Source organism: Phaethon lepturus, unplaced genomic scaffold (genome assembly GCF_000687285.1).
Source record: "Phaethon lepturus isolate BGI_N335 unplaced genomic scaffold, ASM68728v1 scaffold12460, whole genome shotgun sequence".
In the NCBI taxonomy this organism is placed as follows: Eukaryota; Metazoa; Chordata; class Aves; order Phaethontiformes; family Phaethontidae; genus Phaethon; species Phaethon lepturus.
The window spans coordinates 11,255-36,230 of record NW_010511242.1 but is presented as its reverse complement, the minus strand read 5'-3'; the positions used below and the strand labels follow the sequence as shown (position 1 = coordinate 36,230).

Below are 24,976 nucleotides of genomic sequence, written 5' to 3'. Positions count from 1 at the left end.
AGGTAGCTGGAGCAAACTGTCCCTAGCACTGCCTCTGGTTTCATCTGCAGGGGAGTTGGTTAATTTGCTCCAAACATATGCTAGGAATGAATGAGCATAAGGCAGAATGAATGGTGAGGCAATTGCAAAACAGGTGGGATGTGAAGAGCTAACCTGTGAAATAATACAGATATTCCCAGAGTTATTTGAGTATGAGGCAGCTCGTTAAATACCAGACCAATATTTTGTTGTGTTCCGTGTTGGACAGATGATTTGTTTTGGTGATCTGGCTGTTTCTCTGTGTGATGAGTTCTTGCCAGTCAGGGCTTGATTCATGCTCATGTAAAAACAATGAGAAACAGCTTCTTCATGAATCTGGAGTTCAGCTTCTATAGAAGTTGGGGGCTCTGTGATAGACTTATATATTCCTTTATTGCTCTTCTCCATGCAAATAAGACTCATTTCATAGCAGTCAATAGCAACAGTATAGGGATTAGTCACAGTGTTTTTTTTCTTGAGGACAAATGAATACAGGTATCGGGATTACCAGGTTTTATTCCACCCACTTACTTGTTGATCAAGTGGTCTGGTGTGACAGTACTGACTACTAAACCACTTCCTGAGTCTCATTTTGAGAAGTGACACAAGCATGAGAGAGCTGAAATCCTATCAAAAGTCTGTGATATCTGCTAGTACCCAGGCAAAATAACACAAAATGGTGTAATGAAGCTTAATTTCCACTAATTAAAAAGCCTGTTATGCACAGTCATGTGTCGATGAAGTACATGAATAGAGCTGAAAACGTGATCAGTATGAATTTGGGGTAGATTAATTAGTCATGAAAGAAGAGAAATCTGAAATTAGTTACAGAGATGATTTCATCATTTATATCTCACTGCTCAATACCAGCTACCAATGTTAAAGAAGAAAAACATTTTCAGAGTGTTTCAGAAGTGTGGCCATTCATCCAACTGTTACAATTAAGTGCCTTAGTTTTCCTGAATTATCATACTTGTCTGGGTTCAGAAAGGTTTGGTAGAGTTTTCAAAAAAGAACCAAAAATCTAGATATTAGAAATACAGATTTTTTTCTGTACAGAGAAATCTCATTTCAGTGATATTAGACCTTTTTAGGGTTAAAATGCAGTGTTATATACCCCATTGGGCAGGTCTGAGAAAGTTGTTCCTGCAAGCCTGCTTGATTGTTTAACTCCACAAAATTTTAGATACAGAATAAAATCACTATGGCCTGCTTCTTTCTTATTTTCAGTCTTTATTTTTAGAGAGAGGGAGTACCACAGATGAGAGGGGAAAGATTTGTTTTCTGGCAGAAATGAATTTTAGATTAGGGGAGAAGATTGAGGTCAGAGTGGGGAAGGACTGTGTGAAATAAGTTCTCCACAATTTGTCCTTGGACTTCCATATAGGTTGTTTATGTGTATATTTAAGTTACAGAGTACAAGAACTTTTTAAGTGTTGAATTTTTTTGAACAGAGAAGGTTTGTTGTAGAGGTAAGTAATGTCTTCTGCCCCTGAAACTTTTGATGTTCATTTCAAATACTCCTCTCTGGAGATAATTCAGAAAAAAAAGTAAAAATACAGAGAAGAGTGCAGAAATGTGAATGTCCAGCTTTCTGCTCTCCATGTTACAGCAACATAATTTGTTACACATAAACATCTTAACATTTAACATTCATAGAGCTAAGGATATGGCTTTTTTCCTATGATATTTAGGAGTCCTTGCAGCATAATGTAGACAATGACCACAAAGGATGATTATTCTTCTTTCTCATAGCTGTATTTGCTTTTGTTTCTCACTTATGTGCTGTCACAAGCTTAGTGTGCTGTGGTTAAAGTGCTTTAAAAACCTTTTCTTGTGGTTAGTTATTGATAGGGGACACCTTTTGGTTGGAAATTAACACCAGAAAGCAAAAAAATTAATTGCTATATGAGGGGGTTTTTGAAGTGGGAGAGCACATAAGAAACATTCTGCTACTAACAACTTTTGACAGAAAACTAAGGTGAAAGACAAAAAAATACATGTTCTATATTGAGCTGTGGTACAATTTAAACAAAATACATTGGACCTTATTCTCTGTTCTAGCTAACTAAATCCATGGAGGTCTGAAAGAGGTGGTAAAAGGTGGCTTTTACCTAGTTTAGTGTGTCTAGTGTTTTGAGTGTACCCAGGATAAATTAGACCCTTCTGGTCTCCTCTGGACCATGGAGAGACAAATATAGTGAGAATGTGAAAGGCTTAGGCCTGAGAAAAACTGGTGGTGTTTTGCATTACTGATTTGTGTGTGCTGAATCTTCAAATACAGGATGCCGAGAGGAGACCCAGAATGAGTTTAGAGCTGTTACCGTCATGAAGCCTTCCATACCATTGGTGCCAGAAGTCAGGTTTCATATTACTGGCTTGCGCAATGATTACTGTAAGTTCATTTATCCTGTGTGGTGGTTTGTGCAGAGATTGGGAATTCTTATGTATGTTTCAAGAAAGATGGTGAAGGTGAGTCCCCTTCATGTAAAATGGAAACTCTGCAGGACATATGCATGATGTCATTTTTCTTACAAGGATCCATCTTTGAAAACTGCCTGCCCATGACTGATGAAACCCTAGAATCAGTACTACCTAACTCTGATGCAGTTTTCTTCAGCTATAGATCTCAATACAACTTTCAAATCACACCAGTATACTTACCTCCACTTAATTATGTTGAACCTTTCAGCTGTCAGCCTTGGATATCTATCAGCCAGTCAACACAGCAGCAGCTTTATTGAGGAGACTTTGAAATCTCTTATTTTGGGAGACATCAGTGACATTGTTTATGGTTTGGATGATAGATAGCTTCTGAACTAAATTCTCACTTATGTCTTTGGTGGTGCACAGGCAAAATTAAACTTGTGCAAGTTACACATGGATCTCTGGTCTACAGTAGCAAATACCTGTTTTAACATTTCATAAGTTCTGCTGAACTCTGTATTTGCAAATGTTTGGAGGTTTTTTCAACATATCCTTACAGGTGTTCATGCATATCTAAGAACAGGACAAAGGTTTGTGTGTGTGATTTACGCTGATTGTGCACAAGGTATGACCCAAGACTAACAGAACTAACAGCAGTTTTTGGAAGTGATTTCTTAATACTTATTTCTGGCTGCAACAACCAGGACTGTAGTCAAAGAGCTGACTGATGGATTCAGCTGTTATTCAGAGTGATTTTAGTTACCAAAATTATGATGTCAGACCTTGGCCTATGGTAACAATCTTCTGTGCTCAAGGGTCATGCAAAATGACTTTTAAGCTACCCTAAATGGACAGCTGAGGATTTCCCTTGATATGGGAGAATGTCCTGGGTTGGTATTAAACGTATAAAGTACCAACTACTTCTGGCTTATGTGGCATAGCAGGCTGTTCTGAGGGTAATCACTGTAGTAACTTGCTTTGCTAGGATCTGCAAGTGCAATCAGGGCAGTGGAAACAGTATTTCCATCATATACTTGCTGAGCAAGCTCTGAAGGTGAGAAGCGGAATTTCCCTAATTCCTTTCCTCATTTTTCATCCCTGTCATATGCAGTGTAAATGTTATCATTAACCGAAGGATGTAGGACAGACTGTGGCATATAGACTCTCTCCTATGTCTTTCTCAATAACAAGAATTACTTGGAATAAGAGTGTTTTTGGAACTGTAGCTGTTGGTGGAGGAGCCTCATTTCTGGTGGCAGAGATCAAAACGAGCGATGTGGTGATCCAAAATGCAGGATGATAGATGAAAAAACGCTGGTGAGGAAGCCATAAGTCAGATCCTGCTGTGCAAACATACCAGTTTGTGGAGATTGGCCTTATGAAGACCTTGGCTTGTTAGAGATACTCTCCTTCGTGTAAGAGGAATACTTGCTAGTAATGGTTTCACAGAAGCATTCTCGTGAAGTTTTTCCATACATATTAAAAAAAAAAAGCCTCTCTCCCCCAAACCATATTCTCACTCACCTCATCCTATTACCTACAACTTTTTTTGCAGTAATTTTTTGTAGCTTTCTTCTAGATCTAAACATCCTGGACTGGAGCCCTGAAAATCTCATTGCTATTGCTGTAGGACCTGCTGCACACATCTGGAATGGAGGAACTCTTCAAGCCTTTGAAAGCATTGATTTGAATTCCAGTTCCAAATACATTTCATCTTTGGCTTGGATAGAAGAAGGAACTTGCCTTGCAATTGGTACCAGCGATGGAGAAGTGCAAGTACTAGATAATTTACTTTTTTAGTCTTTCTCCATTTCTAGCTAAAGCGGCCAGAAGACAATTTGACACTGATATTTTTTTAATGGAAACAAATGAAAAGGATTGGCTAAACTCCAGAAAAGCTCTGATGGAGGCAATATGTAGCACTTGCCTGTATCATGCTGCATCTTACTGAATGGCTTGGTGACATACAATGTTATCTATATGTGATGGAGCGTCTGAAGCCGCTAAAAAGCTGATGACCGAATTAATGATTCCATTGTCCAGAAACAACCAGATTTTTTTTCCACCAGTAAGAGGAAGTCTTTCATTAAATTATTTTACTCAGCACAGGCTATTTTTTCTTGCTATCTCTCTTGCTAGGATCACTCTAGTGATCAATACCTTGAGAACTCAAGCCAAAACTCTCATGGATTCACACATGAGAATTTGACTACAGTCTGATTATACATATACCTCTGAGCCTGCTGTTATAGGACAGTCCTATTATCGAAAGGTTTTTGTGGGACTTCAGCTGAGATGCTAGATAATATGGGGACCTATCTGCTGCAGTCCTAAGTCAGCAATCTGAAGGTACTGAAGGCTAGTGCTTTCAAGTATGGACTCCAAATACTGACATGTAAACAAACAGCTTTAAACTCAAGAGATGCGCATTCCCTTCAATCCTTTCTGACTTCACCATCATTGATATAATGACAAAATCTGGAAATACTCCTTCTTGTCCTACTTGTGAAATAAATGGTCTTGAGGTTGTCCATATATCAAATCAGAACTGGGCAGTGGCTTATTTGCAAACAAATTAAGAGAAAAAAATTTTTTTTTTTTCTTTTTGTTGTTAAATTTGTATTTCTTCTTTGTTTTGGATTGGCAGCTGTGGGACATTGAAACCAAAAAGAGGTTGAGAAATATGTTTGGTCACCTGTCTGTAGTTGGAGCTCTGAGCTGGAATCATTATATTCTGAGCAGGTGAGTGGTATAGTATATTCTCAGAAAGAGCCTTACTGCATTTACTTCGACAAATGTCACATTCATTTTAGCTGTTTTCATTGGCTTTGCTCAGAGGTGATTTATCCTGTCCCTCTACTAATGTCTGTCTCAGAAATCACATGTAGATTTACGGTATGGCAGGAAAGCAGCCAAATGGGATTTAGCCTGCCTCTTTAGTTTGTTTCTTACTCTCCTTACAGAAAGCTGTCACCACTTGCAGAATTTCAGTAGGATGTGGAGGCTGTGGCTCTGTTTTTGTGCAAAGCCTGAGCTTGAAGTGGGGATGTCTGCAGTGGGTCTGGACCCCAAAAATCATAGACCTGCCCAGTGCCAGAGAGAGAGAGCATGTACTTTGGACTGCCCCTCCATTGATACCAAGATGGCATCTGTCTTTTCAGATGCACAGTGAAACACAGCTGTTAGATTTGCACAGCCCTCTAGCTGTGTATCTACAATGGAAAGTCAGCTCATTGTTTTCCACAACCCAAGGAGTGTTGAAGTGGTTGACCTTCGCTTTGGCAAGGATGAATTTTACACTAGCTAGTGAATATTTTAAATTTATGAATCATTTCAATATAGAGACTCAGATGAGAAATATCAGCTGTACTCTTTTGTGTTTTTTTTTCCCTTCCTGTTTTCTGTTTCACATCTTTGACTCAGACTTGAAGGGTCTGAGGGGAGACTTGTTTATGATGGATGCTTCTATGATTTTAAAACCATGTGATAGTCTTCTTACTTAAATGTAGAAATAACAACAAGGGTGGACTGACTTGACTGTTAAAATGAAACGAGTATCTCTGGATAGAAACACTAGAGGTAGTGTTATTTTGATTTCTCAAGATGCTCTGGCTTTTGATTGTATTAAGTCTGCTGAGTGGAGTGAGGTACAAGGATGCCAGCTGAACAACCAGTTAGTAAAATGCTGTTGCTGGTGTAGGTATGGTGGGTGGGTTAAATGGCAAGGGTGTAACCAGACCATCCTGTGAATGTCAAGTAGCATAACCTTATTACAGTAAGCATTAGTTTCAATTTGCATTTCAGCTTGGTCAAAAGAGTGAAAACAACAGAAACTTAAATTACAGATCTGTCTGAGCAGAAATTGATGGTAAAATTCAGCATGGACCTGTGAACTACAGTTATGGCTGACAGATTAAGTTGAGATAACATTTATTTCTCTTGCGAGGTTTGAAATGAACCAGTTCATTCTAACGATAGGGGAGAATTAAAATACCTGTATAAGTAGAAAAAAAGACGTGGAGTTAGTACTCATTGTTACTAAAATAAGAGCAGCATTCTTACAGTAAACTTTGCTGTGGACAATTGGTATGTGGGGATTACATATTAATTTATGTGGTTAAAAATAGTCCAACAACACATCATCATGAGCAAATTTCAGCACCTTAAATTATCCCATCACAAAAATTTTGCTTGTTTCTCTTTGTCTTTAGCAAAACAGGTGCCATCTTCTCTGTCAAAAGCAAATAATTCTGATTTCTTTTTATGCCACATGGAAAAATGTCCTTTCAACCAGGATTCCCAATTCCTTCCCACTCATACCACTAGAATTACTGAAAACCTTAATATGGCCAACACTGGCAATTCAATTCTGTTTTTCTTGGTTAGATTTTCTGCTTATTATTTAGTAGGAAAAATCTATATAAATCTTCAGGGGGCAAATGATGATGCTTTTGCATATAATGCACATATTCCCATGCATCTTCATGGATATTTTCCGTAAAGATGTGCTTAATATTCACTGAAGCGCTGCTTGGTTGGAACATTTCATGCTTTTGTGAACTTCGAGCTTGGCAGGTCCATAATACAAGCACAATAGGATGACGTTTCTTGCAATCAGACAGTTTTGTGTGTGCATTTTTAGAGCTTCCAGATCACTCAACCTACATATGAAAAATCTTTAAGAGCCAATATGGGAAAGTCTGCAGTCATTATTGCCCTAAATTAGTCTATTGCAGTATTGTCAGATATCTGTTTCTCAGATACCCAGAAAGAAGGTATTGAACTAGCTGATTCTTTCAGTGTCATCAGAGTAGTTGGAACTGTGAATTTCCAGCAGGAAACTCTTCTGTTTTGTTGTAGATTTAATGTAGGTAATATCCTTAGAAATGCAGGAAAAGAAAATGCGCTGCAAGTTATTTTCAATATTTTCAGTTCAGCTCTCTGTGCTTCCAGGCTTTCTTCCCTCCTTTGGTAGACATGATACTGGCTTTAGAACTACATGTCCATTTCCTAACAGGCAATTAGTGCAAAAGTGTCCAGCTATGCAGATTTTCTTTAAGCCTGGAAGTGGGAGAGAAAGGGTGCAAGGGGAGGGACAGAACCAAAGAACACTCTTACTTGCTACTAAGCCCTTCCCCAGAGTAATGCAGTTTTACACTGCCTGTTTGTTGGGCATGGAGTCATATCTGGCCTTGGCAAAAATCATCTTGCAAAACTATTTTTCATGAAGAACAGGAAAGAGTTTACATTAAATGGCTTGACAGTTGAACAGGGTGCAGATTAGTGGCATACAATGCAATATATCTTCAGGGAAATTAAAAACATGAGAGAGAACAGGTATTCTGCCTGCTTGAAATGAGAGCTGCTTGTCTCCTTTCTGTTGTCAGCCACCTCTCCAGTCAGGGTGTGCTTTTGATAGCTGGTTTGTGTTTCCTTTTACTGAAATACTGTTGTTCTGCAGACATATTTCACTCTGATGTGGTTTGTTTCTGAAACCACTGAAGAAACATCAGTGTGATGATGTAGCTTGTTGTCTTTAACATTAAACCCATGCTGTCTTTTTTCATCTATAGTGGTTCACGACTAGGATCTATTCATCATCATGATGTTCGGGTTCCTCAGCACCATGTTGGGACTTTCTGCCAAAACAAACAGAGCATTTGCAGCCTGAAATGGTCACTAACCAACCAGTTGCTGGCAAGTGGGTCTAGTGATGGTATATTGAATATCTGGCCTAATGACCCTGGTGTGAAACTGCAGTCATACCCACTGAAAACCATACCTCATCCCTCAGCAGTTAAGGTATATGGAGAAGGAATATCTTTATAGCTTTTCTATATTTGCTCTCATGAAATCGCATTGTTGATATGGACAGTTAGGGAATTTTTAAAATTATCTCACTGATTTCTACTAGTTTATTCTCTCCTGACTGTGGTGCAGTTAATTTTAAGACCAGTTCTTCTCGTTCCAAGTCACAGATAAGTTTGTAAGGGCTTTGATCAGGAAATTTTACTGGAGTAGTAGGCCTTTGTAAATATACTGCCAAATAGAAATAAAATTTACAGCCTTCTCCTCTGTTTTGTACAGAAAACTTTGGTGGTGCAATACTTACAAGTTAACAAACAAGATCTTTCAATTTTTTGGAGTTTGGGAAAATTCTCTCTGCTGAAATTATTTTAAATATGAGGTTTCTTTTGTCTTCCTACCTATATTTTCATGTCATTGCTGGTAGCAAAGAATCCGAAGTAAGGAACTGGAAATGAGACAACTTAGATTATTCATCTCTATGAAGTCCCAGTCTGTGCAGGAGAGAGGATAGGTATCAGCAATAAGAGGCAGGGGAGTCCAATATTTATAAGCTGTTTATCCTCCCAGAAAAATCTGAGACTGGTCTGAAGCACTGGTGTTAAAGGGTTGGAGGAGGTTGCTGAAATAGGTGGAATTCAGTTCTTAGTAGCTTGTCTTCAAGTAGAGTCTAGGCCTTAAGCATATCCTGGAAATATCTCAGAAGAAACCAGGTCTCTTGTAAGACCTGTGAGTCATGTTGCCTAGGCTTCTGTGATGGCTTGGCTTAGGCAGTAAGATGGTATCCTGCTGCGTTCTTCTGGTACTGAGGTGTGAATCTGTGGCCTGTGAAGGGTAAACAGAGAAACTGGAGTTTTATGAGCATATGTGGGACAATGTAGGCTACTGTGAAGCAATGGCAAAGGAAGCATCATTTGGAGTTTTGAGATTCTACATTGCTCTGTGTGTATATGGAGGAAGAGCATGGTGTAGGGTGAAAAAAGACAAAGAGACATTCTGGATGCTTGTTGCAGCTGATTTTTCCAATTAAGCTTTTAAGCAAAATCTACTGTTTTTTCAGCTAACCTCCTAGTCTATTCTGGCATCTGCTTTCTTTTTTTTTTTTTTTTTAAGGCTGTGAACTGGTGTCCTTGGCAGTCCAAAGTCCTTGCTACAGGGGGTGGAATGAAAGATGGAATTTTACGTGTCTGGGACATAAATTGTGAGAAAATAATCCAAAGTGCAGCCACAGATTCTCAGGTGAAATGATGAAATGTCTGCATACTTAAGCTATGCTCTTCTTGTATAGCTGTGCTCATTTGGCAAACTCCCACTGACTTTGAGGGTGGTTCTGCGGTCAGACAAACAGCAGGATTTTCTCTGGATGTGCAATTGTGCTACATTCGGCACTGCAGTGTGTGACTGGACTCAGAAGCAGTTTGTTTCTCATTCACCACTTCTGTCTCCACACAGAAGTGATTGAAGAGGAGGTGGTCTCGCACCCAGACGCTTATCATCATTTTTTCCTTATTGGCAATACTAGTTTTGGCCAAAACTCTTGATGTGGAGAGAATGTTGAGGGGGAGGGAAAGTTGCCAGGGTGCTGGGCTGAAAAGAGGTGTAAGAGTCAGACAGGCAAACATCCGTCTCTGGAGTTTGAATATTAGGAGACCGAGGAGTAGATTCTCAGCTGCAGTAAAGCAGCACAGCTTTTGATTTTTCTGAAGCTATTACAGCTTAGCTGAGGATGTGTTTCAAGGGCTTTGGTCGGTTTTATAGTGATAGGCTATTACCATGTTTAGATAGGACAATAAGGCAACTGTACTTTGAAGAGTTGTAAGGAATGAAATGATCCTTCTAAACAAGTAAATACTCTGCTGGGACTGTTTCTCGGTAGCTTGTTTAAACATTGCAGATAACATTTAAAATCTACTGAATGGTGCATGTTGACCCTTTCTGAAAACTAAAGCATAATTTTAAATTGCAATAGATTTGTTCCTTGCTCTGGTTACCCAAAACCACTGAACTAATGACTGGACAAGGCCTTCCTGGAAATCAGATGAAAATATGGAAGTATCCCATGCTTATCAGATCATCAGAACTCTATGGCAAGTATTTCAGTTAATAGTTTGAACTACTTCAGTTAACTGTCTGCCTCATCAGTGTGTTTTTGCAAGTGCATACCTTATGCATTTACATAAGTTGAAAGAACAGTCCCCTACACATCCTCCCTCTGCCTACACACATGCATTCATGCACACAATCCTAATGCATGGGGTTGCAAATGTTGACTTATTAAGATAATAGTATAAGTTGCTTCTCCTTGGTATTAATGATGGGATTCTCTCCTATAATTTCTAAGGCCATTCCAGGTCCTGGATATGGATTTCCACTTCTCCCTAAGGCTGACTAGGAATGGACTGAGTGTGCTAATGTCGGGTTGCTTCCAATACATTCTAGGCTGATGACCTTCTAGATAACTCAAACTCGATGTGGCTCTTAATCTTGCAGCTCATCATGGAAGGATAATGAACCAGTATCCTACAACCAACATTCCTAATGATGTTTGCAATAAATCTTCATGTGTTACTTAGAGCTGTCTGGAATTTAATGAATGATTTTGGCTGTGAAACAATGCAATGCAGCGTATTTCCCTTGTACCATGCTGACAGCTAGAGGAAGTGGAGTTTCCTTGCAGTGCTGTGTTGGTCCATGGAGCTGTAGGACTACACTACATATAAAAGTTGCTCCTTTGTATTAAGCTTTCTTGTTTCTGATGCTTTCTGTCACTCCTATCCATGAAGTTTTATTTGTTTCAGTGTTAACTGAAGTGATCCAATAGAAGCATCTGAAGTTAAAAGAAAAAACAAATTATTTGCACACTGGCTGCATTTTTACAAGTATGGTTGTTTTTTTCACACTCACTGACAAAATACGGCCAAAGAAGCTTTGGATTTTTAACCTAACAGCTGATATTTACAAATACTTTTGTACCCTATTGCTACATTTGAAGGCATTTATTAAATTCGTGATTTATTAAATCCCAGCTGTCTTTGGAACCAAGGGCTTGGGTGGAACCAGGGATTTAGCTTCAACACTAGCCTATAAGAGGAAAGCACAGGAGAGTCAAACAAAGATGGATGGAAGAGAGAGGGCAGCAGAGACATATGTGGATCTGGTTACACATTATCCTTGTGTAATGCTGCTTGTCAGTGCTGCTTTTCATTCCTTATCCCTACTCGTTTATGTATAGCTGTTAAGGTCATGTCCTGTGATGTTCTGAGAAATGATCTGGAAAGTGACATTATCATTACTCTTAACTACTGTAGCTTGAGGTTTCTCAAATCTTTGTAGTCTTGACTATACTATTTGAAATGAAATCTAGATTTACTCTCACCTTTGAGAATAGCATATGGTATAAAACACTTACCATATAAGTAAAATGCATTTGTAATTTGTTGAAGCTGGGAGGTTACTTATGATCCCATTTCCTATTCAGTTCACTTGTCTGCAAGAGAAAGTAATTTTCATGAATAAAAAGACCAGATAATTGTTACACAGATATATTCCCGCTTATGATGACTCTTACTACCTTACTATAAGCAATTTAATGTGGGAAGAAGTTGTCAATGTATCAAAATGTGTTCAGAAAAAATGCTGTGATGGATGATTGTGAGATGGTTCTAAATCAGCATCAGACACACTTAACCACATGAGTTTTACACCCAAAGAAATGAACAGATAAGTTGTAACTGAATCTCATTATTTAATCCTCCTGCAAAATGCCGAAGACGTCAGCTAACCATGAAGCACCATCAGCTACTGTTGAGTAGTTTAGTAATTGAGGTTGCCTGTTATTGGGCATATTCAGAACCTGAATAGTAATAGTAACCTTTTTATAGCACTGAGTCCATTTTTGAGATGCTTCTGATAGAACTATTAAAGTAATTTACTAGAAAAAAAAGATTAATTTTGAATGTAAATTCCTTCCCTTTAGAAAAGTTGTTGTAGATCAAAGAAAACGTACAAGCAAACAAAATACGTAATTGCTTTTAAAAGTATCTGAATGTGATCTTGAAACAATGAAATAAAACCCTAGCCCTCTCCACTCAGAATACACATATTGATAATTTTAACTTTTCTGATTTCTCCCTATCCCCCTTCATGTCCTTTTGACTGAAACTATTAATCAGATTTCAGTCAGTGTTGTGGGTAGTTTTTGATGCCTCCAAAGACTACAGCTCTTCCTTCAACATTGATACAGACACTGAATGGAGACTGTGTGAAGAATTCGCTAAACTGTAAACTCATGGTCTTAAATATTGACAAAGATCATGTACACTTCAATAACTTAAAAAGGAGCAAAGCCTGAAAATGAATCTCTGCTGAAATGATTTAGTGGTGGTATCAGAATTCTAGTCACCAAGTTTAAGTGGGACACATGTTACTCAGCACCAGGACAGCAGATAATGCTTTTAGTCACAGTGGCTCCCGAAAGCCATTGTAGCAGCTTCACAAAGTTAGGGCAGACTGTCCATCTACAGCAGTCCTAGGGATCTTCATCAGGTACCATTGTGATAAGTACCACAGTTTCAGAGGGCTTTACAGTTCCTCCCATGTTTACCCTTGTGAACTTATTTTGAGGTAGAGAAGGGCTATCTCCACTGTGTTCACTGAGAACTTAGGTACAGATGATGGGAGGACGTAGGTAACCTACATTCATTCGAATTGGTCACTCAAGCCTTTCTTCATACCTTCACACATCCTTTTAGGATGTGGTTCATCTGGTCTGTTTTAGATGAGATAGATACACTATGTCTCAGAATTTTCACTAACTCATCCAACCAGAGAAGCTAATGGCCAGTAACTTAGAGTAAGAAGGCTTTTTATGACCCTGTGTGCCTAGAAACATCATGGATTTGTGTAGCACTGACATTGTGCTAGGTGATACAGGAGAGCAGAGGCAAATACAAATCTCAACAATTTCAGTTTAATAACAGACCCTTTCTGCCTTCAGTTCAAATTCAGTTGTTTCTACTGAGGGAGACATAACCAGATTAATGAGTTTTGTATGTTGTTTGTGCTGCTAGACACAGTGGGTAGCTTCTGGGCTTCAGTGTCTGGCTCCCAAAGTTTACTACAACCACAAACTCAGTATACAATTCCAATAAATTTTTCAGTGGAATCACTGTTAAAAGATCTCCTTAACAGTAATAGCTGAGCAGCTGGAGACACTGTCTCTTGGTTGTTGGATCAGCTGCAAACTGTCTGCAAGGCGTGCACAGACAGATGGGAGAGCTCAGCAGTGAGACACATTACCAAACATGGATGGGACTGATGTTGTAAATGCAGCAGAGAAACAAGAGTTCAGGTTCAACGTTCTCCTTTGACAGAGGTGTCTTCTCAATGTGGTGCAGTCCTGGCAGTTAAAGCCTGGTCCTTAATAAGAAAATACTACCTTCAGCTCTTCTTAATGAGAAAATATTCTATAGATAATGCTAGCTCCCCACATCCTATGCAGCATTTTGAGCTGCTGGAGTAAAAGTGGAACAAGCTGTGCTGTGGGTGGGGATGGTGAAAGTGCATTACTGGTACAGAATTGTGATGTATCTTTTAATTTTTTGTACATATTTTATTTTACAGGTCACAAAGGGAGAGTCCTGCATATAGCCCTGAGTCCACATCAGAGCAGGCTTTTTTCTGTTGCAGCCGATGGGATAGCTTGTCTGTGGAAATGCCATGAGTCTGGGGAGAACAAGCACAGCAGCAAGGCTTTTTCTAATGGTTATCTGAGCTCATTCTTGTGACTTCTTTTCCTTGAAAGCAAGTGATCAAATGTGCTTAGGCCATTCAATAATTCAAAATATGTGTGTTCCTTCCAGTGGAAACATGGCAAAAGATAGTACAATTTTTTCAAGAGAAAGCAATTTTCCCCATCAGTCCATCATGTGAAGTATTAGTAGCTTGTCTTACTTTCCCTAGAGGAAAAATATTCTAACTCCGAAGAATAACACCATATTTATTTTCATTAAAGTAGCAAGCATGAATGGAATCCACCTTGTGTCAAGTGCCAGCATAAAGTCTTAGGCCCTGCATTTAGCTATGATTCTTGTAAGTAATTTTACATCATCTTAGTGTCCCCACTGGGAATCACATGCCAATTTGTGTAAATTGCCTTGAATCATTCAAAGGCTAGGATCAGCAGAGACCTGTCTAGGGGACTGTATTGTTCTATATATCACATACATAGTGGTGCAGAATCTGTCTAAATATTTCTAGAGACCTAGGTTAAATATACAACTGTAACTAAATAGAAATGGTTTCTTGTGAATTCTTTATTGTTTTTGTAGTGGTAATCATAACTAGCTTAATTAGAAAACTGTCTTTATTGGATTTTGTTTTCTTTCCTTAAAGCCACCTACTGTGTTTGACAAGAATTGAAAAGATAAATAATTGCATAATAATTCTGTTATTATGCATAATTATGTAATCAGCTGGTTAATAAGCCAGATGGACATAGTCAAAGAAGCATGCTGTTTGGATCAAACACAACAGTTAGTTCATTCATTCCTTAAGGGTACAAGTTTAATTCTGGGTGTCAGCAAACCTGGCAGCTGTCACCCTGTTATGAATTTTATTTAGTGCTCACAAGGACCAGATCTCTTGGACTTTAACATGAGTTTGCTTGTGTAAGACTTGTACACTGTCAACAGCTAAGTGAGGATGTCAGGGTTGATCTTAAGGTGCTATTCAGATGCAACTCAGTAGTGCTATTCAAAACGTGTTCTATCCACAGACACCTTCGGAGCTTTGCTTTCATTATTAAGAATGAAGAGAGGCAGGGGGTGAGGATTCACTCTTGCATTTGTATATTAAAAGCCCTGTGAGCTCAGAAATGCATATTGTTTGAATTACCTTTTTTTTTTTTTTATGCTGGGAATTTATTTAGAGTATTTCCTGTAGCTGGGGAAGAATGGGAGATTAGAGGAGTAGAACAGTATCAGCCCATGGAAAATATAGCTGTGATCAAATGCATGAAAAGAGGTGGGCAAAGTTAACAGGGGCACAAGTGTCTCTGGAAATGAATGTGAAACTGTGTGAACTGTCATGTCTTTAGTTCTCATCGTTTTTAAAACCTCATCTTCTGCTGTTCATAAATCACGTGGTTGCTAACTTTAGGTGTGGAAAGTTGAGACCACTCATCTTTTTTACCTAGTAAGATGTTAATTTACAATAAACTTGCTGCTAAACTGCTTGTTTCTGACATCATCTTGTGTGGTCTGCAAAACAGGTTAGAAAATTGGAATGTTGGTTATCGGTTAAGACATAACTACCAAGAAACTTAGGCCTAAGAATGGGAAATAACTTAGGCTGTGCCTCTCTTCTCATATGAGCATGCTTGTTGTTGCAGCAGGTTTCATCAAACATTTAGAGTCTGATTTAAATATTCAAAATAGTATTTTAAACAATGTAAAAGCTTTTTAAAATGTTAAAAACTCATTTTTTTCTCTTTTGAATGGGAGAAAAGCAGTGGAGTTAGTCTCTTTACTCATGCATTTTTTGGATTCTCCCAGAAATTCTCTCTCTTTCCTTTGATGGTACCTAAATGCTATTGGTTTGCCAAATATGGGAAGAGATGTATATAACACAGGGTGGGGGGCTGTGGTGGGGAAAGAGCTGGTCAATATTGAAGCTAAGTGTATTTTGTTGGATGCTCAGCTGTTAAAATAAGAAAATACTTTTCTTTCAGACTGAGAAGTGCTCATTTCTTAATTATGCTTGTTCATTATTGAATGGTCAAGCTGTATTGCCCCCGAAGTATTTTAACATAATATCTAAAACAATCAGAGAAGTCACTGATTTCAGTAGAACTAAGCAACGTCCCATAAATATGTGAGAATCTTGTAGATCTGACTTGTAGCTCTATTCTGTGATTGTGTCTGAGAAAGCATTTAAGCATGCACTTAAATTCCAGACTGGGACTAGTCTGGAGTGAAATTAAACATATAGAGTGCCTTTTCTGGATGTGCTTGTTTTATAGATAGGCTCCTTTACTGTCAGTTTCTTTCATATGGCAAATATCTATCTTTCCGTGATAGGAATTTGAGGACTTGAGTAGGCAGCATGATTCTGCTTCACTACTCTTTTGCAGGTAATGTTGTTGAATACTTGCAAGCAGTTGCTGAAAGTAGATTGTTGTTCTTGCAGAGCTGCTTCATTCTGCCAGTGCAATGGCCTTAACGTATGAAGTCTTGGGCAAAATGTGAAATTCTGACTTCCTCCCTGTAGAATATGCCATATTTTTAGCTCACTGCCTGTTACATGCCTGGTATATAATTCAGGCCCAGGCTGAGACAGAAATCAGTACCCATTTCTAAGAGGGCAGCTTGTTCTGCACCTGAGGTCTCTATGTGCTAAAGTCTGAGTCTCCCGCAGGTGGCACAGAAGGTTAAGTAAAAACTAAGTTGCCTAAACTCAGGCTGTCATCCCCACAGTCCTGTCCAAGGTCAAGCACTGTACAACACATGGAATCCAAAACTTCAGGACAAAAATCACTTTTACAAGAGCTAAAACGTCATTGCCCATACGGGGCATGTGTCTTCCCAGCTATACCAATATGACAAAGTGATTTTCTGTAATGCAGTGAAATGGATTAAAGAAACTCGGGCAAGGGAATCCTTTTGTTTCCACACTTAAGTGCACTAAATAGTCTTTAGCAGACAGACCTCTGTTGTCCAACCACTATATGATCTGACTTGCTGATGCTACCTACATAAATGTTGCATTAATTTGTGTAATGCAGTTTATACCTCTTAATTTCTCCCAGTTATCTCATATACCCAACAGGGAGAAGAAATTGTTACATTCTAGATGTCAAAATGACATTGAATTATTATAACATTTTTCTTGGCTAGTACATAAACTTGTGTGGGCTTCCTCGCTCTTGATGGTTCATGTCTCTTGATCAGAGAAAGTCCCAGTCTAGATGAAAACTTAGTTTCATCTCGTTGCTTCTGCTTTTTTCCTCAGGTTTCCACTACTGGTAGTGGTAACAGAGGCTTGAATATTTTGTTTACCAAGTAAATTCAGTTCCACTAGGTCATTTTGCACAATTCACTAAGTAAGACTCATGCAAAGAAAGAAGTTTTTAAAGTGTTTTGGGGTAGATCCTAAATTTCAAGCTAGAGGAGGAAGGGTGCACATTTTTTCTTGCACATTTCTTCATACATTGTAAACTTCTTGGTCAGAACCTCTCCTTCCTTCAGACCCCACCTGGGTCAGAACTACTGAATGATGGACTTGGAATGGGATTTTCCACTGACAAGGATGCTGCCTGTGACTTCCAGGGAAAAGGAAGAAGGAGACCAAAGAGGAATCAGTCACATTAAAAAAAATACCATTGCAGGTTGAAAGAGGGACAGTGAAAAAATGGCCAAAGAGGAAAGAAATGAAGTAAGACTAATGTATGGGAAGAGTGAAATAGCACTAGGTTATCAGTTGTCTTGAATATAAGCTACAGATTTTTCACTAGATTAGATTGATTAGGATACTTTTGTTTTCTGAAGGTTTTTAGAATCAGTTCTTTCCTAAGCAAAGGTTTGGTAGTTTGCAAAACCAGAAGAAGTCTGGACCTGTCTTACTTATTTCTTATGTGTTTAAAGACAGAAACAAAGTCACCACTTTGGGTGTTAATACTAGTCAGTGGGCCAAATTCTCCTCTCAGTTTCACTGATGCAATCTTAATTGGCTGCGAATTCTCTGCTCCTGCTGTGCTCCTGTGTTTGTGTGCTTGTTTGTTCAGCCCAAGAGTCAGAACAAACATTTTACGAATAAGAATAAGGAATGTGAAAAGTTCTGGCTGTGTAATGTTTGTAATGGACAGAAAACATAAGAAGATGTTCAGATGAATTTATCTTTCAGTAAAGATCCCTGTAGTTCAGGCCTCCTTCCTTCACCCTTCATTATTCCTCTGTCACAAAACTACTGTTTCTTCTCAGCAAGATCAGGTGAAGGCAGTTGTGTAAAAAAGTTTTAGTCTGTATTTTCCCATGTTGTGTTTATAAGTGATGTTTAATTGCTCATGATGAACTGAGCAATCATTTTTTAAATTAAAATCAGTACAAGATTACTCTATGATTTGAATGTCCTCTGCTTTCTCCTAGCTAATGCCTACTTCCAAGTAAAAAACTACTAAAGAAACACAAAATAAAACCGAGTCCTTTTTGAGATGTTTGTGGCATTGAAAGTGCCGGAGACTATTTATACAGAGATGGGCAGGAGCATTTTTCACCATAGGTCTGTTTGCTGTTTGACACGTGGTTGTTGAAGCACTTAAAAATTTCACCGCATATCTGAAACAGCAGCAGTGGTGTCATTAAGATAGTTTTATGTTATGAACCCTTTACCATACTGATACTCCAGCTGAGACACATTCTGTCATTTCTCTGGAGGATGGGTTTTCAGTTGATTTTTTAACTGAAATGTTGCTGAACTTGGTACATTCTGCAAACATACTGCACATCCAAAGCTTCATGTACACAGACTGTCAGTACTGCAACAGAAGGAGCTTTCCACATAAATTGACAGCTGCAGGCAGTAGATTTTTATGGCCATTTTTTATTAAATGCAAAGTACATAAAGGGATGAAATCTAGAGGTTTCAAATACAAGACAGGAAATGCCCACTTATTATGACCCACAACCAAATTCAGTTGCTGAAATTTGATTTCCTGAACCTTAGTAGTTCCCTATACCTGTGAAATCAGGAGCTCTGCTGTAGAGAAACTACCAAGTTTTTTAGATGTCTGGAGTTTTACCTAGCATCTCACTAACTTTCAGGGTTATTTGCAGAAGTCCAGATGCAGAGGAGTGCCATGTATACTCAGCATGCAGTGAGGACACCAACAGCTGGATTAGATTCTTGGTCAGAAATACTCATCCATGTAGAGCTCAGCCTGAATGTGCAACGCAAGAATGTTGGAAGCCTGCATCACAAAAACCCATTGAATGACTCCATGGCTGACAGTATAAGCTACAAATGCTGTTGTAGCAGAGCACTGTGTTCTGGCCCCATTAAGATCACATCTGCCCTGGAAACAAACATGTATATTTTCATCTATAAGGACATCAAGCTGCTAAAAATCATTATGGGAATACCTCTTTTACCAGTATAATTAAGCTATTTTTAAAAGACTATTTCAAAACTAGATACTGTTACACAGGTACAAAGTAGGAAATCACTTGGTCAAAACCCAATCTATCAGGCTCCCCCGATGGTTTTCCTTATCCACTGAAGGTATTGCTTTGTGAGTCGAGTGTAGACACCAGGGCCATCAACACTACCACACTTGTTCGTCTTCCCAAAAGCAGTGATGCCTCTCATCACATTATTGCATCTTAAAGGTCCACCAGAATCCCCCTGGAGGTAGGGAATTTTTTTTAAATTGTCATTCAAATTTACAAAAGCTAAAAAATGCTTCTTTTAAATAAAATTTGTACCAGTTGCATGGAGGAAATAAAAATGTAGACAGTATTATTGTGGATATCTTTTTTTCCTTCTTGGAAGGTAAGATTTTCATTACCAAAAAAGAAAAAAAGGCTTCAATCTAATCTTGCAAGTGTGAGTAATGGGGAATGAATCTAGCTCAATGCTAAGGAAAAGTTAGTAGTTTTAAATATTAAACAAAAAACCTGGAAACCTTCCTCTTGAAAAGCAGAAAGTCTCTAGAAATTGGTACTTTTTTGTAACTTTGTTAATTCAATATTTAAATCTTTTAAAACATGGTAGTTCTTACACAGTTCTGCATTTGACTTGGGGCCCAGTCAAAATGGTTTGTATCAGCAAAACCTGTTTCAAAGCCTTCTGACATCAGAGAAGTTTTCAAGAACAAGTCTTGGTAAATTCACTAATTTTTAATAAAATTCTTAATTGAACTGAAGAGAGGCTGAAATTATAAGTATGTAAAAGCCAGTACTGTATATTTTATTTTTAATATAATCAATGTGGATATAAACAGTAAATATACTTACAGAACATGAGTCCTTTCGTCCATTCCTAACCCCTGCACATATCATGTTGTCTGTTATAACAGGGTTGTTTTTATAATGCTTGTTGTCGTTGCAGATTTGCCTACTGATGACAGTGATATTGACTTCCCTCAGGGTATCAGAAAACTTTCTCAGGTGACTGTGAGTTTGTCCCCATCCTGCTACTGTGCAAGTTGTTCCTGGTTTGGGATCATCATCTGAGGTAGGCAGGGGAATGAGTTGCACAGCTTTATTAAGTCTTGCTCTCTTCTGAAGCTGCAGAAGATATGGAAAATAGTTATTGGGGGATTACTGCAACCACTTTTTGAGATGCCTCAGTTCTTTGTGACAGCATTTATGTAATCAATGTTAAGAATGAGGAAAAGGAGTATTTGTCGTATGAAAACCCATTTAACTTCTGCTGAAATTTTAGCTCTAAAAATACCCTATTTTACTTCTCTAGCTCTCAGACCATTGGGAGGACAAAATAACAGTAATCATTGAAGCTGGCAAAATTGAGAATCAGAGAAGTCAGTAATTTTCAATTATAACTGGTTTTCAAAAAGAACATTAGGGTTTTTAACAAAATTATTTCTACGTGTGAAATACACTTCTTTCTGTGGACAATCTTTATTCTTTTACTGAAAAGCTAGAAATCAAAATATTTTGTTCAAGCTCCAGAATTTTTCTACTTCTAGCATTGTCATGCATTACAGGAATTGTTGATTGCCTTAGTTCCCAGTGCATCCCCAGTTCCTTGGTCTGCTGGATTAGCAGACTAGACTATATCACCCCAGAAAAGAAGTCACCAGGAAACTCCTTTGACTTATCTCCCTTTGAAGAAGGAAGAAACTGGTGCATTGTAGGAGATGCATATTCCGTGAGTGATGTGTAAGTCTATACCTGCAGCAGCATAATGTCGTTTTCCTTACAACTGGAACAGTAGCATGGATAGCGAATTTGTTTTGCAATCTGAAAAAACTGTTTTTCTCTTTCTCTTGCTTTCAGTGAATGAGCTCCAAGAATAACTTTGCCTCCTTCCCTGAGAAGAGAGACAACATGGTTAGTGGGATTTACTTGCTGTAACTCCATAATTCTCTGCTGTTAGATGTGGTGTGATAAAGTCCGGCTGCTACAGAGTCTCTTTTCTCGTGCATGAAAAGCAACACTAATTTAGAAAAATATAAAAGATTAGCCTGTTTTTGCAAGTAGTTACAAAAAATTGTCTCAGTGAATGAAAATTCATGCTATCCTATTTTCAGCTTCCCAGGAGTACTGACAGGCTTCAGGTACTTGACTCTGAACCTACCTCCACTGTTTCCCTTTGAGAACTGAATGAGGGGTGGAGGCATCAGCTTTGCTGTTGGTAGCAGTGTCACCAACTGTGCCCTCTGCAATTTGTGCCGACAATATTGCAGAGTAGCTTACAGCACTGTTAGTTCAGACATCATCACAACTGGACTGAATTGTACCATTGCTTTGCTCTAACACCATTTCAACAGCATTTTCTGAATCCATGTGAGACATAGTTCATTCTCTTTCTCTAACTTGTTCTGCAACTTCATATACTTACTAGCTACTGAAGTGGTGACAGTTGTGCCTGCTGGGGCTCTCTGAAAAGAAGAGAAACCAGGAGTCTAGCACTCCGTGATCAAGCAGTCCAAACAGATCTTTGTATAAGAGCATGGGTGTAGCTGTTTGTGGGAGAACAATGTACATTACAGCTGAATGAGAGAGTATCCTTTGAGAAGATGTGTAGGTTGGCCTTCATTTGCAACTTACTGCCACAAGCATAACCCCGAGGAATTGCTTGCTCCTTTTCTTCAGCTATTAAGAGCTATCTGACTGTTGACTGAGCATCATTAGGTTAATTATTTATTGTATTTTCTTTTAAATGCAGTTTCATTTGGAAACACTCTTTACCTTACATTAATACAACAGCTTTTGGGCCCTATGCTCTCTTTGTAGTAGGTCCCATGTATCTCCCAGTTTGGACAGGGACAGGAGAGATGGATACATTTCTCTGATGTCTCCAGAGTCCAGTGATTCACTGGTCCAGGGGAGGCCATTGACAGAACCTATGTGAGGTCTGTCTCAGCAGCAGCTCCAGTCCTCCCTGCGAAGGCAAGGGGTAGGACGTATCATTTAAACCTCACATCTTGCCTCACTGAGGGACTCTGTGGGGCCAAACAGCCATTTGCATCTTGAGTTGGACAGGAAGAAGAAAGGTTGGCTGACAGACCAACATATGCAGTAGAGCAGAGATCTCTCAGTGTCTCCTGTCCTCTGTCTGAAGGATTTTTGCCTCTGTATAACTGCATGCTGTCTCTTTCTGTTGTGAACTGCATATCTTTTACAGAATAAAATGAGAAGAATTTATTTCTGTTTTCTGAGCAGCTGTTTAGACTGGGCAGTCCTCTGGCTGGGTGCACTGTTTGACTGAGAAAACAGGGATAAACCTTTCCCCCCCCAAATTCACTACATATTGCTATTCTGTGCTTGCATGCAGCTAGAAGCTTGTAAAATATCTTCAGAAACAATGAAGATCAGTATACCTTGTTATATTATTTTTTACTTGCTGAACTGCATTTGTCAACAGAAATTATAAAACATGGTAATCAGAACATGATCACGGACATGCTAAATGCACAAAATGGCCAGGGATATTAACTTTCATTCTTGAACAGAGGCACCAGATACTCACTAAAGACAATCTCTGAATCAGAGTTAAGAACTTACACATTACAGTGGGCAGCTGTTAACACCCAGTTTTCCTTGATCAAAGCTCCTCCACAGATAGGTTTTCCATTTGCTCTGTTGATTATGGCCATAAATGGTCTCGAGTGTGGTGCTACTTCATTTCCTCCAATGATATCCACACACAAACCTAAAAATAAAAATAAGGCACAATACACACATCTGGGCAACAGATACTGTAAGACACTCAAAGTCTCTTAGAAAAAGCAGTTAACGTAATAACAAAGTATACAGACACATGAATATGTACGTATGTCACAATGCTGGTCTTCAAGGTAGACTTTTAAAATTGCTTAGCAGTACTACTTCCGTATGTTTCAGTGGGACCAAAATTAGATCAGTGGGGTGAGCTTTGACAAGAAAAATACCTAAGTATTATTGCTTTTGCAGACATTTCTTTTCCTGAAGTTCACTGCTATGGTTAATTTCTTATCTTTCATTGTGAGTAACAACCTCAGATCTGCCACATGATAAATGTACAATATGTGACTTATGCAGTTCTCTGTAAACTTCACTATAAAGTGTAAGTCACATTACATGAACCTGTTTTTCAGGAAAAACAGAAAATCAAGAGATTAAGGTGTGTGTATGCCTCTCGTGAGAAAGGTCAGATAACCATTATGTTAACTCCTCTGAACTCCTCCAAATAGCCTGTCCTCTGTGCAGCTTTAATTAATACTACCCATTCAGAAATTATTTTGTTTCTATGGAAGATCAAACATATGCAGACAGTGGTAGAGAGCTAATAATAAGAACTCAAATAATAATTGTGACTACTTCCCTTACATTAATACATGTTGGCTTAACTGGTACTCTGTATGTCAGCATTTACCATCAAAAGGATTGAACTGGGCACTTACCTCCATGAATTACCAGGAGAATGACAGCAGCAGAGGCGGACAAAGTGAGGAAAGCTCCCATGACTTCTGTCTGGTATTCCCCCCCTATTCACTGTTTAATATATATACCTAAATGAAAAGGATGTGGGTTTTGTTTTTCCTCTTAAGGATATTTGACATCTGTAACTGTGACAAAAGCAAAAAAACTCTGCAACAATGTAGCTTACAGCAGAGTTGTTAGTGAGAAATTGCATCATTTGTTGTGGTGAGAAGACATGTTCTCTCTGTAGCATTTGCAGAGAGCTAATATATGGATACTGGGGTGACACCTTGCAAGCCACTCCATGTCCAGTTGCACAGTGGGACTCATCTTGTATAAATTTAGGTTTCATTCAATTGCCCACATGAAGATGAATAGTTTCATTCTAGACACCCCAGGTGGCCTCCAGGTCAGAGATGAATCCCAGCCCATTCCCCCTTAGAGAGTTATCTGTGCTGTTCAGGAGCCCCTCAGGGCCAAGGAATCTGATGTTTGCTCTTTTCACTGTCTGATCCTACCTCACTAGCTTTGCAGTGCATGAGCATCAATATAGCACTGAGTGTGGTTTAGTGGCCTAGAGCTAAGGCTATAATGCCATTTAAAGTGTCTTAAGGTGTCTTAGATCTGCTTCCTGGTGCAGAAGGCCATGGGTCTTCTGTAGATGCTATGTCAGATTTTCCAGCCCTGTGCCTGGGGAAACCCAGGGTATCTCAAATGTTGCTAAATGCCTAGTTTTAGGCAACGAATTGAGTCCTGAAAACTGTAGAGCCTTGTAAAGGCACAGTTCCTCACTTCCAAATATATACCCAAATAATAGAAATAACTTCCATCAATATTAAATAATTTGGAATATCAAATATTCTGTTAACTAACTAGATATACATTCAGTCAAGTGTCAGTACCACACAGCCTGGAAGGTGTCTTGAAGACTTGAGCCCCACTACAGTCAGCCTGCAGAAAGATTCTGTATTCTGACTGTGTCACATCTTTGAGCTCAGTTGGCCCAGCCTCATGTGAGTTTTACCTGTAGAAGACCTTGGACAGACAGCTGGCTCAAATTTTCCCTCCCTTTTGGGACAGAAGGT

At 38.8% G+C, this 24,976-nt stretch overlaps 2 protein-coding genes across 2 annotated transcripts in view; one reads left to right on the top strand and one right to left on the bottom strand.

Annotated features, from left to right (window-relative positions):
* Positions 1-14,036, top strand: part of CDC20B (cell division cycle 20B) — a 21,295-nt gene extending 7,259 nt beyond the window's left edge. The window contains exons 6-12 of the mRNA XM_010283362.1: positions 2,303-2,413; positions 4,025-4,221; positions 5,093-5,187; positions 8,019-8,247; positions 9,364-9,489; positions 10,220-10,337; positions 13,873-14,036. Of these exons, the coding sequence (XP_010281664.1) occupies positions 2,303-2,413; positions 4,025-4,221; positions 5,093-5,187; positions 8,019-8,247; positions 9,364-9,489; positions 10,220-10,337; positions 13,873-14,036 (1,040 nt within the window). The remainder of the gene's footprint in view (positions 1-2,302; positions 2,414-4,024; positions 4,222-5,092; positions 5,188-8,018; positions 8,248-9,363; positions 9,490-10,219; positions 10,338-13,872) is intronic.
* A 5,452-nt stretch (positions 14,037-19,488) lies between these two features.
* LOC104617888 (granzyme A-like) lies at positions 19,489-23,933 on the bottom strand. Its single transcript, XM_010283328.1, has 5 exons — positions 23,873-23,933; positions 22,995-23,142; positions 21,159-21,297; positions 20,259-20,531; positions 19,489-19,647 (listed from the first exon to the last, which is right to left on the bottom strand). The coding sequence occupies exons 1-5, from the start codon at positions 23,931-23,933 to the stop codon at positions 19,489-19,491; spliced, it is 780 nt and encodes a 259-aa protein (XP_010281630.1).
* Positions 23,934-24,976: the final 1,043 nt, after the last annotated feature.

What these genes read in the sequence shown, in the direction of transcription:
- LOC104617888 (XM_010283328.1), bottom strand. Translation starts at nt 23,933, where the DNA reads ATGGGAGCTTTCCTCACTTTGTCCGCCTCTGCTGCTGTCATTCTCCTG. An exon ending in TCTCCTGGTAATTCATGGAG is followed by an intron (nt 23,143 to 23,872) that starts GTAAGTGCCCAG and finishes TTTTATTTTTAG; the next exon opens with GTTTGTGTGTGGATATCATT. An exon ending in GACGAAAGGACTCATGTTCT is followed by an intron (nt 19,648 to 20,258) that starts GTAAGTATATTT and finishes CCCTACCTCCAG; the next exon opens with GGGGATTCTGGTGGACCTTT.